The sequence below is a fragment of the Elephas maximus genome, chromosome 22, assembly GCF_024166365.1.
Source record: "Elephas maximus indicus isolate mEleMax1 chromosome 22, mEleMax1 primary haplotype, whole genome shotgun sequence".
In the NCBI taxonomy this organism is placed as follows: domain Eukaryota; kingdom Metazoa; phylum Chordata; class Mammalia; order Proboscidea; family Elephantidae; genus Elephas; species Elephas maximus.
The window spans coordinates 19,140,474-19,155,975 of NC_064840.1; the positions used below are offsets into that span (position 1 = coordinate 19,140,474).

The window sequence follows — 15,502 nt, forward strand, 5'->3', positions numbered from 1 at the left end:
GGCATTGACCACTGCATAAGTGAGTCCAGGGGTGGGGCAGGGGAGGAGACCCATTCCCATCCCCAAACACCCTGCAGCCCAGCCTGGGAGCCACTCCGCTGCTCATCCTGCAGCAGGAAACAGAGACGGGTGGTGACTCCCCCAAGGCCACACAGCCAATAAGTAGAGAGCCTATCACAAGTAGAGAGGATGAGAAGAACTTGGCCAGGGCCACATAGCATCCACAAGTCCAGAGCTAGTTCTCAGGTATGGGGGCTCATGCTCCTGCCCTCATTCCTAGCAGGGGCATATGTTCTTCCACCATTTCCCACTCCAATCTGCCCATTCAGCTCTAGGGTCTGGCTGGTGTGTCTGACCCACTTCCATGGAACAGCCCAGGGGACCCCCCCTTCCCCAGCAGACCCTTTCGTCCATCAGAAAAGCAGAGAGATGCAGGCCAGAATAGAGCTTTATTGTCCTGGTTCGCTACATCTTAGCCCCCAAGGGCTGTGCAGAGAATGCTCCGGACGGCGGGATCGGGGGAGCCCCCCAGGCCTCCCCAAGTCAGGTCAGAGCTCAGGCTCCCTGTCGAGGACTAAGACTGCTGTGGACTATGCTGACAGACCATGTGTGAGAGCAAAGGGCAGGGGGCCAGAGTACCCTGATCCAGGCTGGGCATTGGAGCCCCTCCCCTATCTCCTCAGGCTTCCCTGGAGTGGGGGCCCCCTCACACGGCTCCCCCAGCTTCTAAGCTGCTTTGAGGATCTGAAAGGAAGGGTCCAATTCATTCACCCCAATTCACCCCTGGGCAGAGGTTGCTTGGGCAGCAAGCAGGTCCCCACATCCCTGGACCAACAAGAAACTGGGGGATTTGGGAAAAATGATGGCAATATTTTCGAAAGTAAGTTCTGCAGGATTTTCCTCTGTTTCTGTTTAAAAAAAAAAAAGAAAAAAATCCTCCATGGTCAAAACGAGTTTGGGAAAAGGCTAAGCGAACCCAAATTCAATAGGGGCCCTGAACGCAGGACTTGTCAGAGCCCTGGGGAGCCCGAGGGGCTGGGGAGAGAGGCAGTGGTTCCTCCACTCATTTGAAAGCCTTTCCCCACCCTGCACTGGGGTACCTCAAGCAACCAAGTTTGGGAAGTGCTCATCTTGGGCCTGTCATCACGTGTATAAGGACCCTGGTAGAAGGTCCCAGATCAGTCAGGACCACTTCTGCTGTGGTAGCTCTGGACAGAGGCAGAGCGACACCAAAATATTTGGGGTTGCGAGGGGAACACGAAGAATAGAAACTGCACAGTCCGGAATATTGCTTCATCCCAGACTGCCTTGAGCTTGACCAACCTGGAGACTTGAGGGTCTCCCCTTCAACCTCTTCCCAAGTGCCTAGTTATTCTGTTTCTCTCTTCTACTTTGATGGAAGAGGGGCGATGTTGCACTGTTGGACCTGGGACTTCTGTTTCCCAATTGACGTGGCTGATTCCGTGGGCCATTGTATCATGACTCCAACAGTTCAATGCCCATCTCCCCGGAGAAGTAGTGTTTGGGGACTCAGCCCCTTGGAGCTGCAGAGGCACATGTTTCTGGAACTTGGGGAGACTCCTGGGGTTGGCGGCGAATAGCCCCTCTGCCAGCTGTAAGATCAGAAAGCTCTGGGGTTTGCAGGGGGGATGGCCAAAGAGGGGGTATCTGGGAGCCATCAGGGCTTTGTCATGCCCAAGGAAGTGACCACTCAGGGGCCAACAGTCAGGGCCAACAGCCCGGGGGGAGGCTGTTAGACGCTGGGGGTGATACTGCTGCAAGCACAGGGGCTTTCAAGGGGACCAGTGGGGCCCCCAGCTTCCTGGGCTAACGAAGACGCTGCATCTGGCTCCCCTGGGCCCTCACCAGCTGCCAGAGGCCCCTGGGCCCCTGCTGAGCAGGGCTCCTCCTGCACCTCAGGGCTCTCCGCTGGGACAGCGCATCCCTGGGCCTCCTCATCCACCTCCTGGCTGCCCTTCTTCTCCTCCTCTGACTTGTACTCCACCATCTTGGCTCCGTCCCCACCGCCCGGGGCGGCCTTGGCGGGAGACTTGAGGTTCTGGGTGGCAGCGAGGATGTCGGCCTGCAGCTGCTGGGAGGAGTCCAGGGCCTCCTCGGGCCGGTCATCGGGAGCCCGGTCGGGGACCTCGCTGAAGGCCCTGGGGCCCCCGGCCCGGTCACTCTGGTCCACGTACTTCTTCTTGGGGAAGGATGAGGGGTAGTAGGCCGAGGCCTTGTGCTTCTGGCGGGTGATGAGCGCGGCACAGACGATAAACATGAGCAGGAACACCAGCGAGCCCACCACGGCGATGAGCATCACGTACCGGCGGAAGAAGTCCACGATCCCGTCTAGGAAGTTGGTGGGTGGTGGGGGGCCAGCCAGCTCCGTGGGCTGGGGCCCCACCGACGTGGGGCTGAGGGCTGGCGTCCGGGGTGGTGCAAGGCTCGGGGAGGAGGCTGACGAGCCCTCGGCCTCCCCGCTACCACCTGTGTCCTCCAGGAAGGTGGCCTGTCGGGGCATGGAGTGGGCCGCCGCGGGCACAGCCCTCAGGAACAGCAGCAGATAGATGAGGGTGGGGGCCACTGCAGGAGCCATGCTGTCTCCAGGGCCTGTGGAGGCACGAGGCGGGAGAGCAGTCAAGGGGGGGACGCCAGAGTCCCAGGACTCAGAAACAAGGTGCACTGGGCCCCGAGAAGGAGCAGGGAATGTTGAACACTTCCCTTCTCCAGGTCTTATACCACATCTGGTATACAGTAGGTGCTCAATCAATGTTTCTGGACTGATGGGCTGAATTAATAATAATAACTAACTTTTTTTTATAGGTTGGAGCCCCTGAATGGTGCAAAAGGTTAACACGCTCGGCTACTAACTGAAAGGTTGAGTGTTTGAGTCTACCCAGAGGTGCCTTGGAAGAAAGTCCTGGCAATTTATTTCCAAAAAATCAGCCACTGAAAACTCTATGGAGCACAGCTCTACTGTGACACACATGGGGTCACCAAGAGTCAGAATTTGACGGCAACTTGTTGGTTATTTATTGACTACCACGTGTCAAGCACCATTTTAAGTTTCTTACATGGACTTTCTCATTAGATCCTCTCCCAGTGGGCGAGGTACTGTTATTATCCCCATTTTCCAGATGAGGAAAGTGAGGCAAAGAGGGGTTAAATGGCTTGCCAAGGAAGAGGACCCAGGCATGCAGGGAGAAATGACAGAAGTGGCTGAGTAGAAGAGAAACTGAGTGAGTGACTGGAGGAGCTGAGCGGCACCCTCCTCTGGGGAGCCCTCCCAGGCAGCCCCCAGCCCCTCTGTGGTCTCATTCCCCTCAGGGCCTCGTCTGCATGCACTGGGGGACTCCTGTGGCTCCATGCTGCCACATCTGGGCAGCTCAGATGCTAAAGGTCTCCTGGCTCTCTCTCCTTACCCAGGAGATTTATAGGGTTAGAAGCTTCCAGAGGCTCCAAGCAGAGGGCCTGGAGGCTGGGGGGACACTGGCCCCTTTGAGGCGCAAAGACAAAGCTGAAGCCTCCTGACCCCTCTCCCTGCCGGCATCACTAGATGGGAACCAGATGAGCCCGCCTGCCAGCTACCCCCTAGGCTGCTCCCTGCGTGAACCCCCAGACCCCATCTGGGCCAGACAGCCTAGCTGATTAATAAGTCCCTCATGGCCCAGGTTTATGGGGAGCCTGGTTTTCTAAAACACTAACTCTCCCAGCAAAATCAGGGGTAGCCAAGCTACCCGCTGGGAACCCCTCTCCAGGGCAGTGGAGGCCCCAGGCCCTTTGCAGCTGGTGGCCAGGAGCTAGATGCCTTGTCTAAAGCCTTCTCGGCAGATGGGGAGACAGGCCCAGAGAAGGCAAGGAGCAGGCCCAAGGGGCACACAGCAAAGTCCTGGGCTGGAGGCAGAGCCGGGGCTCCCCACACCCCCACTGCAGGTCACATCTCCCCTGCCTAGGGTCCTGTCCTGTAAACTGGGGGTGGCAGAACCGACCTTCCGGGTGAGCCGAGGTAGGAACAAGGCTCGGCCATCTAGTGGCTTTTTCCAAGTGACCTGAGGCCTACCAATTAAGTGTCACAGATTGAAATTAATTCTACTGAAGTAAATTTAGACAAAGTAGCTCCAAAGGCCTTTATGGTTTTCTCGAAAAGATGGCAAGAAAGAAACCCAGGACACAAAAAGAGGCAAAAGTGCTCAAATAGGGGCTCATTTTAACCACGCTGGTCACTATGTGAGGAAACCCTGGTGGTGTAGTGGTTAAGAGCTGCTTAATCAAAAGGTCGGCAGTTCAAATCCTCCAGGTGCTCCTTGGAAACCCTGTGGGGCATTCCACTCTGTCCTGTAGGGTCGCTATAAGTCGGAATCAAGTTGTTGGCAGTGGGTTTGCTTTTTTTGGTTTGGTCATTATGTGAAGTCCTGGTGGCACAGTGGTTAAAAGCTATGGCTGCTGAGGAAGAGGTCAGCAGTTCGAATCAATCCCCCAGCTGCTCCTTGGAAACCCTAGGGGCAGTTCTACTCTGTCCTACAGGGTTGCTATGAGTCGGAATCGACTTGATGGCAATGGATTTGGTCATTACGTGCTTTCCTCGTGGATGATTCAGCTAAGCACTTTTCTGTGAATTCAGTCCTATGAAGCCCTGAGATGGGCATTCTTATTGCCTCCACTTGACGGATGAAGAAATGGAGGTGCAGAAACGGAAGTGACTTGCCTAAGGACACAGACAATAAATGGCAGAGCAGGGATTTCAGCTTTTCTCTGATTCCAAGAGTCCAGGAGACTGGACACTCACACTCACTCGAATACACCACACACACAAACACACCGCACGTACATACACTCACATACTCACACACCATATACCGTCACCCACACAGACATGACACACCACATGCACGCATACCACACACACACTATACTCATAATACACACACACACACCACACACACTCACATTCTAGTGGTGGCCAGGGCTGGCCCAGGGATGAGGTTGACATCACTTGTCAGCTGGAGCAGGGGTTTGAGGTCCTCCACAAATCTCAGGAGCCTCCAGCCCGCCTCTCTCTGGTGCTTGTCAGCAAAGTTTCCTCCAGACAACTTTGAGCTTTGTCCTGCCTGTCACCCCCGGTCCCTTCCCCTCAGATCAAGGCCAGGAGAGACAGTGAACAGCAGCAGCTGAACTTTCTCACCAAGGAAGCCAGCGATGACCCAGGATGCTTTCCTCCGGTGGGACAAATTGTGAAGTTCCCCATGGGCAGTGCCAGCAAGGCAAGATCACAGAATGCCAGCTGGGAAGTCGGTGGTGGGGCCTGGATTGAATCCCGGCCCCTCCCGTTCTAGCTCGGTAGCCTGACCCTCTGGACTTGCTTTTCCCTTCTGTAAATTGGGATGGCAGGGTAGGGGTATATGACCACAGGTCCTGTCTCACAGAGCCCTTAGGACCAGATGAGGTGAAGTTCAGGAAGTGCCTGGTGCAGGATAGCTCTCACCGAAGAATTCCAGCCCCTGCAGAGCTTAGGAACCAGCCAACTTCTCCCACCCTGAGCCTCACCCTGTGGGGACATTGGCTCATTGTTACCCTCATCCCATGGAGGGGAAGCTCCTCAGCTCTGGTCACTGAGGAATCCAGAAACATACACTCTCACACACACACACACACTCACAAATACCATACACACATCACACACTCATATACCATACACAGACATTCACACACATACACGTACCATGCTACACACACAAAACACTACACACACACACTCACAGACACACACACACCACACACACACATATATACACCATATCATACACACACTAACACACACCACACCACACACACATAACACCACACACATACCACACACACACACAGGCCCTGAAGCCTTGGGCTTGGGGAGGAGGATAAAGGAAGCCAGCCCCACTCCCCAAGCTCACACAAATTATCACTGGCTCTTTAAAACTTCACAAGATGCTGAAGGCCCTGTACCCCTTCCTGGCTCTCTGGGAAAGGTGGAGGCAAAGGGGGAGCGGGGATAGAGCCCCTCCTGAGGCAGACGGGCCAGCCAGGAGACAGCTGAGTGGCTGACAACCCTGGCCCTCTCTGGGCCTCAGTTTCCCCCTATAGAAAGGAAGAACTAGCCCAGACAGCTCTGGAATGATCATTCTGGACTAGGACCTTCCTACCAGGTGCTCTTACCTCATTCTGGGAGAAGATGCCCCCCATTCCTCCAGTGTTGGCCCCGCCTCCTAGGTCCTAATTTTTTCCAGGGATCCAGAAACTCATTTTACTCAAGAAAGAACTCAGGCCCAGAGACAGAATGACCTGCTCAGAGTGGCACAGCAAGTAGGGGCCACCAGCCAGAGTCCTGAAAAGAGACAGTAGTTCAGGCATCCAGGAGTCAGGCGGTCACTTCCCAGCACTTGTCCTGGGACTGGTCCCACTGCCTCTCTGAGCCTCAGTTTCCTCATCTGTAGAACGGGGATAAGAGCCACCTCCCTGGGTGTATAGTTAGGAGAAGAAATGACAGTGCCTGGTACACGTAGGTGATAGTAGATGATAGTTCCACTCATGGTTGTGGTCATGAATATGCAGATGAATGCAGATGCACCCCTAAGACCTAACGTGCTGCTGTCAAGTTGATTCTGATTCTGACTGCCCCTAAACCTAAGGCTGAGGGGCCAGAGTTGCTGCCCCACCCCCATCCGCAGGGCTGGTGGCCAGAGGGGGAGGGGCGGCCCACAAGAACCTGGCTTCAATTAGTGGCTTTTCGGGATGGGGGGGACTCTGGCTGGGCCATTGCCCCACTATGCTGGGGCCAGCTAAGGACATGGACCTGGGCCCCTCAGAGGGGGCGGGGTAGGGTAGGGGCACTCCTGAGAGCTCAGACCCTCACCTTCCGCATACGCACAGATACACACACAGCAGCAAAATGGACGCACAATATACAAACACACATGCATGCCGACTTGTCTCTCAACACACACGCACACACAGCAGAGACATACAATAGCAGACACACACACACAGGCGCACGGACTGAGCTACAACACCCAGACACTGGAGAGCTCACACAGCCGGCCAGCACGGATGCACAGAAATACACATGGACACGCAAGCACTGACTCTCAGTGAGCCGTGCGTGTACACAACCGGCTGACACGCAGCTCAGACCATCGACGGGGCAATACCACGCACACTTTCAGAGAACAACACAGCCACGACACCAAGGCAGCAACCGCGTCACACACAACACACGCAGGACCCATGGACACACACACATACACGCAACACACTTACAGAGCATCTTACCCACATGCATAACTCACACCTACTTAGAGAGGCCCCTGGAAGCGCTCGCTCACACTACTCCTAGTCTCTAAACTCCTAGACACCCCAAGCTCTCAGGATAGGGGGCCCTAGGCCCCAGCAGACCTGGGACTGGGACTTACCAGCTCCTCCGCGCATAGGCTGGGGGCTCCCGCAGGTGGAGCAAGCTGGGGCGCCCGGCCCTGCAGAGTTGTCGGTGCCCAGCGGCTGCTGCTCTGGGCTGGCGCCTGCCGCCTCCCTCCTCCCGGCCCTCCTCCCTCCTCCCAGCCCTCCTCCCTCCCCCCGCCCCCTGCTCCCTCCTCCCACCCCTGCCTGCTGCCTGGGCCAGCTTGATTTCATTAAGAGAGTTTGGGGTGGGGACATAGGGAGGGGGCAGGGCCGTACTCAATCCCACCCTGGAGCTCACCCTCGCTCACACAGGAGCCCCCTCCATGCCCCCCTCCAGGGAACAACAGATGCAGTACTTCATCTCTGGCCCTGGGTCCCCAGGGCAGGCTGGGGCAGACAGACAGACAGACAGGGCTGTCCTGCAGCACAGCTGCCCCAGAACAGCAAACCCCTGGCTGAGCCTGGGGTCCTGCCCCTCACCCACCCCTACTCCAAAGGCCCCCCTCCCCAGGTCCGGGAGGTTCAGAGCCTCCTGGAAGCAAGAAGGAAAATTCCAGGCCCTTGGTTCCAGCTGTGACTCAGGATTTCCAAGGCTCAGGGGTGCAGTGTGGGAGCCAGTGTGTTTAAGGGAGAGCAGGAGAGGAGGCCTGAGGAAGGGCCCAGGCCCCAGGCAGGGAGCAGAGCTCTGGCAACTGCTCCGTACCTGGTCGGGCCCTTCCCTTCTCCAGGCCTCAGTTTCCCCATTTGTGGGCATGGGGGGGGAACTTTCTGGCTCCCTTGGATTTGGATATTCTGGGATCTGTGGCCTCACAATGCCCCTGATGGAGTTGCTTGAGCAGAAGCTGTGGTCCCATTTCACAGATGGGGAAGGCAAGGCAAGGTGAATCCAAGTGGTTCAACCAGGGTCTTGAGGTGAGTCAGTTGTGGGCCCTGGGACCAGGACCTCTGGCTGACCTGAGGAATCCAGTGGGTCAGTGGCCCCTTGTATTCATGAATTCATGCATTCATTCATTCATTCAGCAAATGCTTGATGAGCCTTCTAGTGTACAGGTGCCGTGCTAAGCAGGTTTCAGTATCTGAAACCTGCTTAGCACAGCAAATCACACACAGCCCACGGCAAATCACACACAGCCCAGCCTTCAAAGAGCTTGAAGACTGCCGGGGAGAAGGGCACGTAGAGAAATTACTTTTTTGTAAAACAGAATGAACGAACCCCAGGACAGACAGTTTGACCCTCAGGGGGAAGTAGAGAAGTCATTGCAGAGGACATGGCCTAGGAACAAGCAGGGTCTGAACAAGAGGAGATGCTGGAAAGGGCATTCCAGGTGGAAGACCCCACAAGGATAAAGGCATAGTGGCTGCGAAGAACACCACACATAGACAAGGCTCCATAATTAAATTAAGTAGACAAAGGGGAAGAGCAGGTAACCAGGGTTGGAGAAGGGAACACGCTTAAGGCTCAGACCGCCGTTCATCCAGGAGGCAGTAGGGAGCCAATGCAGGGTTAGAGCAGGGGAGAGGTTGATTTAACAATCCGCCCCCTGGCCATCTACTTCTGAAAAGTCACAGCCCTAAAAACTCCATGGAGCAGTTCTACTCTGCACAGATGGGGTCACCATAAGTCAGAATCAACTTGACAGCAACTAACGACAACAACATAGAGCCTAGCACTGAGCCTCAAACACAGGAGGCCCCATACGTGCTTGAGCGGAGGCGAATGAATAATTGAAGCCCATATGACAGGTACAGAAACTGAGGTTCGTGATGATTTGACTTGTCCAGGACCCAACAGCATGTTGGAGGTCAAAGCCCTTTCTTCTGCAGCAGCCTCGGTGTCACAGCATCTGAGAAATGGAACCACCAGGACTGTGACTCCTTCAAGGGACCCATTTCTTGTAGCAGAGACCCCATTAAAGGACTGTCAGACCGTGTCACATCTCTTTTCCTCTCTTTCTCTTTCTTCCCTAAAACCCAGCATCTCACCTGAGGATACATCAACAATGTCAGTCACTGATTGGAGAAAAAAGGAGCTCTGAGTTCCAGTCCCAACTCAAGTGCCAGCTGTGTGTGGCTGAGCAAAGCCCTACCCCTCCCTGGGCTGTAGCTAAATGTGAAGTTGGACCACACACTTGACAGAAGCCTGTCCGCACTAACGTTCCAACCATTCTATGTTCCTACCATTCTACATTGCATTCACTCTGCAAATAGTTGTCAAGCGCTTACTTTGCACCCAGCCCAGTGTCAGGCCCTGGGAGACAGTGATAGGCGCACACAGACACAGAGCTTACAGGGTAGAGGGGAGACCCGTAGTACGTAGAGAAACAGATGAATATCTAATTGCAAACTGGATAGTGATGAGCATACGCAGATAGGGAGCTTACCCAGTAGAGAGGAGACCTGCAGTAAGTAGACAAACAAATGAATATCTAATTGCAAACCAGACTAATGGTTGGGATGAAGTGGTATGGGGCCATAGGATCACTTGCCAGGGGGCTAGCCTGGTCCTGGGGTCAGGGGTGCCTCTGTAAGGAGACGGCATTAGAACTGCTCATGAAGATGAGGAGGGGGTATTTAGGAAGGCAAGACCAGAGAGGGTTTTCAGCAGCAAGAGCACATGCAAAGGCCCCGGGAGTAGATAGAGTTTGTTATATGGTGCAAGAGCTGATGGTTTCTGTACTGTTGTAACTGGCACATAGTATAGTGCCTGGAACACAGTAGGTGCTCCATTAATGCTTGCTGGCTGTGTGAACGACCACTCTGACCTCCACTCTCACACTGCTCCAAGAGTTCACTCCAGCCATCCTGTCCATCCAAAGAGGCTCGTGTTCCACGTTCTCCATTCCAGGATCTGTCACGGGGCCAGACACGGATGCTCCCATGGCCCCCATCGCCATGGCTCCAAAGGGTGAGGCCAGGCCTGTGGCATGGAACAGGCTGGGACATTCACTTGCAACGTGTAATTTCAGGGGCAAAGAGCAGTGGCCAGGCCCTCAGCCAGCCTTGGAGCATCTCAGAGACCCCACCCTATACCCATCTTGCAATTAGCAGCCATGGCCCCCACCCTGCTGAGCAGCCACAGTGAGAAGGAGGCAGAGATGGTGTGGGAAAACCCACCCCCTAGGGTCTCTGCCAGGCTCCTCCCCATTTGAGGGTGGGGCCAGCCACCGGCCACCACTCCTGCCCACCGCAGCCCTGAGCTCCAGCTTCTCATGGGCCCGGTGCCCTTTCTAATTACATAGCCCCCAAGACCACTGGGGCCTGCCCCCTGGATGAAAATAGCCCCAGTCTTTCATGTGGCTGGAGAGGCCTGGAGCCATGGCCCACCACAGGCTCAGCCTGGCCTTCAGAGGGACACCCGTGGAGCGCCCTACCGGCTGGCACTCAGAGGAGGCAGTTCGGCTTTGGCCAGGCACACCAGAGCTCTAGGTATGTTAAGAAATCTCCCTGGGCCTCAGTTTCTCCACCTGCAAATGAGATACGTTCGTTTATTCCACAAGTATTTACCATGCACCTACGCGTGCCAAGAATTGTGCCAGAGGACAGGCACAAATGAGACAGAAGATGATGGCACCTTTTGCTCAGGCTGTCTGCTCCTCCTCCTGAAGCACCATCCCCCATGCTCACTTTGTCCTGGCCACCTCCTACATGCTTTGTAGTTCAGTCATCACCACCTCCAGAAAGCCCTCCCTGATCTCCCAGCCTGGGGGCAAGAAGATCAACAGCCTCCTTCCCATGCCTGTACCCTCTAGACTCCCCTCTTAGAGCTTTGATCATGCTGGGCTATAATTGTCTATTTACCTGTCTCTAAACTGTGGCCACCACCTGTCTGTCCGTTTGTCATACTGTGGCGGCTTTCGTGTTGCTATACCACCGGTATTTCAAATACCAGGAGGATCACCCATGATGGACAGACTAGGAGGAAAGGCCTGGAAATCTTCTCCCCAAAATTAGCCAGTGGAAACCTTACAGATCACAACAGAACATTGTCTGGCTCACTTTCTTTGGACACGTCATCAGGAGGGATCAACCAATGGAGGATGACGTCAGGGTTGGTGAAGCAGAGGGCCAGCGAGGGCAAGAGAGACCCTCAGTGAGATGGGTTGGCACAGTGGCCGCAACAATGGACTCAAACATGCCATCCTGAGAATGATGCAGGACCAGGTAACATTTTGTTCTGTTGTGTATAAGGTTGTCATGAGTTGGAATTGACTCGATGGCAGCCATCTACCTACCTACCTGTCTGTCTATTAATTATCTATCATCTATCTGTCCATCTGTCTGTCTGCCTAGACTGTGAGCTCCTTGGGGGCAGAATCAGGACCTTTTCTGTCCCTCTATCCCCAGAACTAGTGCCTGAAACACAGTAGGTGCTCAATATACGCCTGTTGGCTAACTGGGTGACTCTAGTCCAAACCTTCCATATTACGAATGGAGAAACCAAGACCCAAGGAGAAGACAGGATTAACTAGGGACTCCCTGACATTATTGGTTTGTTCATTGGTTCATTTAATGAATATTTACTGGGCATGTGCTTTGCGTGGGCACTGGGGGGACAGCAGAGAACAAGGCAGAAGAGGCCCCTGCCTCAGAGGGCTCCCAGGTAAGTAGGGGAAACAGATGCGTAACAAGTAACCCAACAAATAGGAAAGACAGTCAAATACTCTCAAGGAAATAAAAAGGATGAAGAGGTGGGGAGGAGGATGGTAGGGGTGCGGGTAGATGCCTGGGCAGCTATTTCAGCAACTTTGGTCAGCAACAGCCTGTCTGAGAGGCGGCTGTACTGACGCCTGCAGGATAAGAGGAACCAGCCATGCAAATAGCAGGAGGAAGGATCTCCTGGGCCAAGGAAACAGCAAAGGCAAAGGTCCTGAGGTGGGAAAGGGCTTGGCCCTAGGGCCTCCTCTGGGGAAATCAGGCTGGATGCTGATCTGTTCTCACCAGGAAGTGGTTAGAGGTTGGAAATCGGGAGACTTGCGTTAGCTCCTGGCTCTGCCCCTCACACGCTGTATGACCTGAGCCTCAAAGGGTCAGGGGAGTCTCCTTCAAGCTCTGACATTCTGTGATTCTAAGTCAATTTTCCACTCGTTTCAACAACTGCTCCACCTCCCCCTGCCTCCCGTCCCCAACAAACAGCCAGGACACTCACTCGCTGCTGGTGGGGGACACAAATGGTGCAGCCATTTTGGAAAATGGTTTGGCAGTTTTTTATTAACTTAGCCAGTTGCTTCCTGTATGATCCAGCAACCCCACTTCTATTTTCCTGAGAGAAACGAAAGCACACAACCATACAAAGACAAAACCATCCCCTAGCAGCTTTATTCATAATTGCCAAAAACTGGAAACGACCCGAGCATCCATGCCACAGGGAACGGCAAGTGCAAAGCCCTGAGGTAGTGGGTGCCTGTTATACACTGAAATACTGTTCAATGGATGACACACTGTGGTATGTCCACACCATGAAATACTACTCAGCAAGGAAAAAGAACAGCCTTCTGATCCACACGACAGCATAGATGAGCCTCAGAGACGTGCTGAGAGAAAGAACTGGACCCAAAGGACAAACACGGGATGATTTCATTTACAGGAAGTTCTAGAATGCGTACAACCACGCTATGGCGTGAGATGTCAGAAGGGCAGGGTACTTGCAGGGCACTGACTGGTAAGAGGCTTCCAGAACCTTCTGGGACTGGGAATGTGTAATTTTGAAATTTGGATTGTGCTTGTGCATATGGGAAAAATCAAGCTGCCCACGTAAAGTTTGCACACTTTACGTAGGTTATGACTCAATTACATTTTTCTTAAAAAAATAACAGAATGCTGTGTCCCTCTCTTTTGGGGGGGCCACCCCACAGGCTGAGGGCTGGGAGGGGGGTCTCCAAGCCGGTAGGATTTCTGGCTTCCCGTGGCCTCCGGTGGCCAGCCAGCTGCTTGCTCTGGTGTAAACATTTACATTTCCCGGGACAGGACGCAGCTTTGAGGAGCAGCCATTAGCCCTCATGGAAGCCATCTTGGCGGGGCAGGAATGTAAACACAGCAGCCGCCCCATGGCAGACGTGGCCTCAGGCTCCTGCTCTGCCCACTACTCATGGTGCCCCTCGGTCAGGCACTGCCCCGGGAGCCTCCAAGTCCCCGTCGTGAGGGTGAATGGAGGTGATGTAGGGAACATCCTTTGCAGCCCCGTGGGAAATGGGGGGCCCTGCCTGGCTTTGAGCAGGGGAGAGGCAGGCAGGGGACCAAGCAAGTCAAGGGTCTTCGTGAGAGAGAAGTGGGGAGGACTTGCAGCTGACCTTCAAGGGCCCTGAAGTATCCAAACACACAGCCAAGTCCTCTCACGTTTCCTGCCCTCTGGAGCCTCTCTTTACAGGAAGCTGTGGCCTGGCTGCACCCTGAGATCTTCTCCCCATCTTCCCCTCCCTCCGTTTCCTCCTTCTTTCCTCCTTCCTTCTTTCCCTCGCCCTCCTCCCTTTCTTCCTCCCCAGCTTCCCTCTCTCCTTTCTGCCCTTCCTTCCACCTTCCCTTCCTCCCTTTTTCCCTCTCTTCCATTTATCCACTAATCCATCCACCCACCAATCTATCCTTCCTTCCTCCTCTTTTCCTCCCTCCCTCCCTCCTTCCTTCCTCCTTTCCCTCTCTCTCTCCCTCCCTTCCTTTCTCCCTCCCTCTCTCCATCTCTCCCTCTCTTCCTTTATCCCTCCCTCTTTCCCACCCTCCTCCCTCCCTCCCTCCCTCCCTTTCTTCCTTACTTTCTTCCTCCCTCCTTCCCTCTCTCCCTCCCTCCTTTCCTTCCTTCCTTCTTTCCCTACCTCCCTCCTTTCCTTTCTCCTTTCCTCCCTTCCTCCTTCCCTCCCTCTCTCCCTCTCTCCCTTCCTTCCTCCCTCTTTCTCTCTCTCTTTCTCTAAACAGATACTTGCTGAGCACATGCCGTGTGCCCGGCCCTGTCTAGGCACTGGGGATGCAGCAGAGAACAAGTCCTCTAGCTTGCACTCTAGTGGGAGGAGACAAACAATTCAGAAAGAGAACTTAGCAACACCTAGATGGGCTGTTAGATGGTGGTGCGTGGTATGGAGAAAAGGCAAGCAAAAGAAGGAGATAACAGGGAGGGCCTAGTGTGGGCCTGACTGATCTTCAGTAGAATGGTCAGGAAAGGCCACGCTGGGAGGTGACATTCAAGCAAAGACGTGAAGGAGGCGAGAGAGAGTCAGGGAGATCATTGGAGGAAAACTGCTCCAGGCAGAGGGAACCAAGGGCAAATGCAAAGGGTAGGGAGTACCTGGCATTTTCAAGGTGTGGAAGAGGGGCTGGTGTGGCTGGAACAGAGTGAGTGAGGGGGAAGTTGGAGGAGATGGGGTGGGGTCCAGGGCTAGCTTACTCAGGGCCTCTGCAGGCATTTGAAGAGGTTTGGGCTTCTACAAGGAGTGCCGAAGGTGGACTGTGGTTCCCCTATGAGTGCAAAACCCTCACCGCTCCTTTTCCCCTTTAGCACCAAGCCCCCCTCAGCACACCCCCTACGCACACATACACACCCTTTCTCTGGAGGGCCCTGACCAAGAGATAGCTCTCGGTTCCATCTCTGGAGAGGGGAGGGGCTCCATGAAGGCCACACATGTACCCAACCCAGCCTCATCTTGGCCCTTTCCACACCCGCCACCCGCTTCTGGCCCAGCTGGAGCTGAGATTTGAGGCCCAGGGGCTCCCAACATGAGCCACCTCCTCCCAGCAGCTGCATAAGTCAGGCTTCTGCAGCTGGGCCCAGCTGTGCCCCAGGAAGAGCCTTACTCAGGCGACCTTCCACACCACCCAAGACCCACCCACCAGGTGGTGACAGGGAAGTAACACCCACCCCTGATGAGCCAAGACCCTCTGCTCTTCAGGAACTCCCGGTTCTGCTTCTTCCAACCTGGGTGACTTTGGGCTAAGTAACTCAAGGGCTCTGGAACTCAGTTTCCTCATCCGTAAAATGGGGAGTGATAGACCCCACTTCTCTGAGTTCTTGTGAGAATGCAGTGAGCCCTTGGCACCTCACACGTAATAGATATGTTGAACAGCAGCAAGATAGGGGCTCCTGGGACTGAGA

General features: G+C 54.6%; 1 protein-coding gene across 1 annotated transcript; it reads right to left on the reverse strand.

Moving 5' to 3' along the window:
* Positions 1–401: 401 nt before the first annotated feature.
* Positions 402–7,562, reverse strand: TMEM119 (transmembrane protein 119). The gene is made up of 2 exons (XM_049866559.1): positions 7,443–7,562; positions 402–2,610 (listed from the first exon to the last, which is right to left on the reverse strand). The coding sequence occupies exons 1-2, from the start codon at positions 7,456–7,458 to the stop codon at positions 1,754–1,756; spliced, it is 873 nt and encodes a 290-aa protein (XP_049722516.1). The 5' UTR covers positions 7,459–7,562; the 3' UTR covers positions 402–1,753.
* Between the last annotated feature and the right edge of the window lie 7,940 nt (positions 7,563–15,502).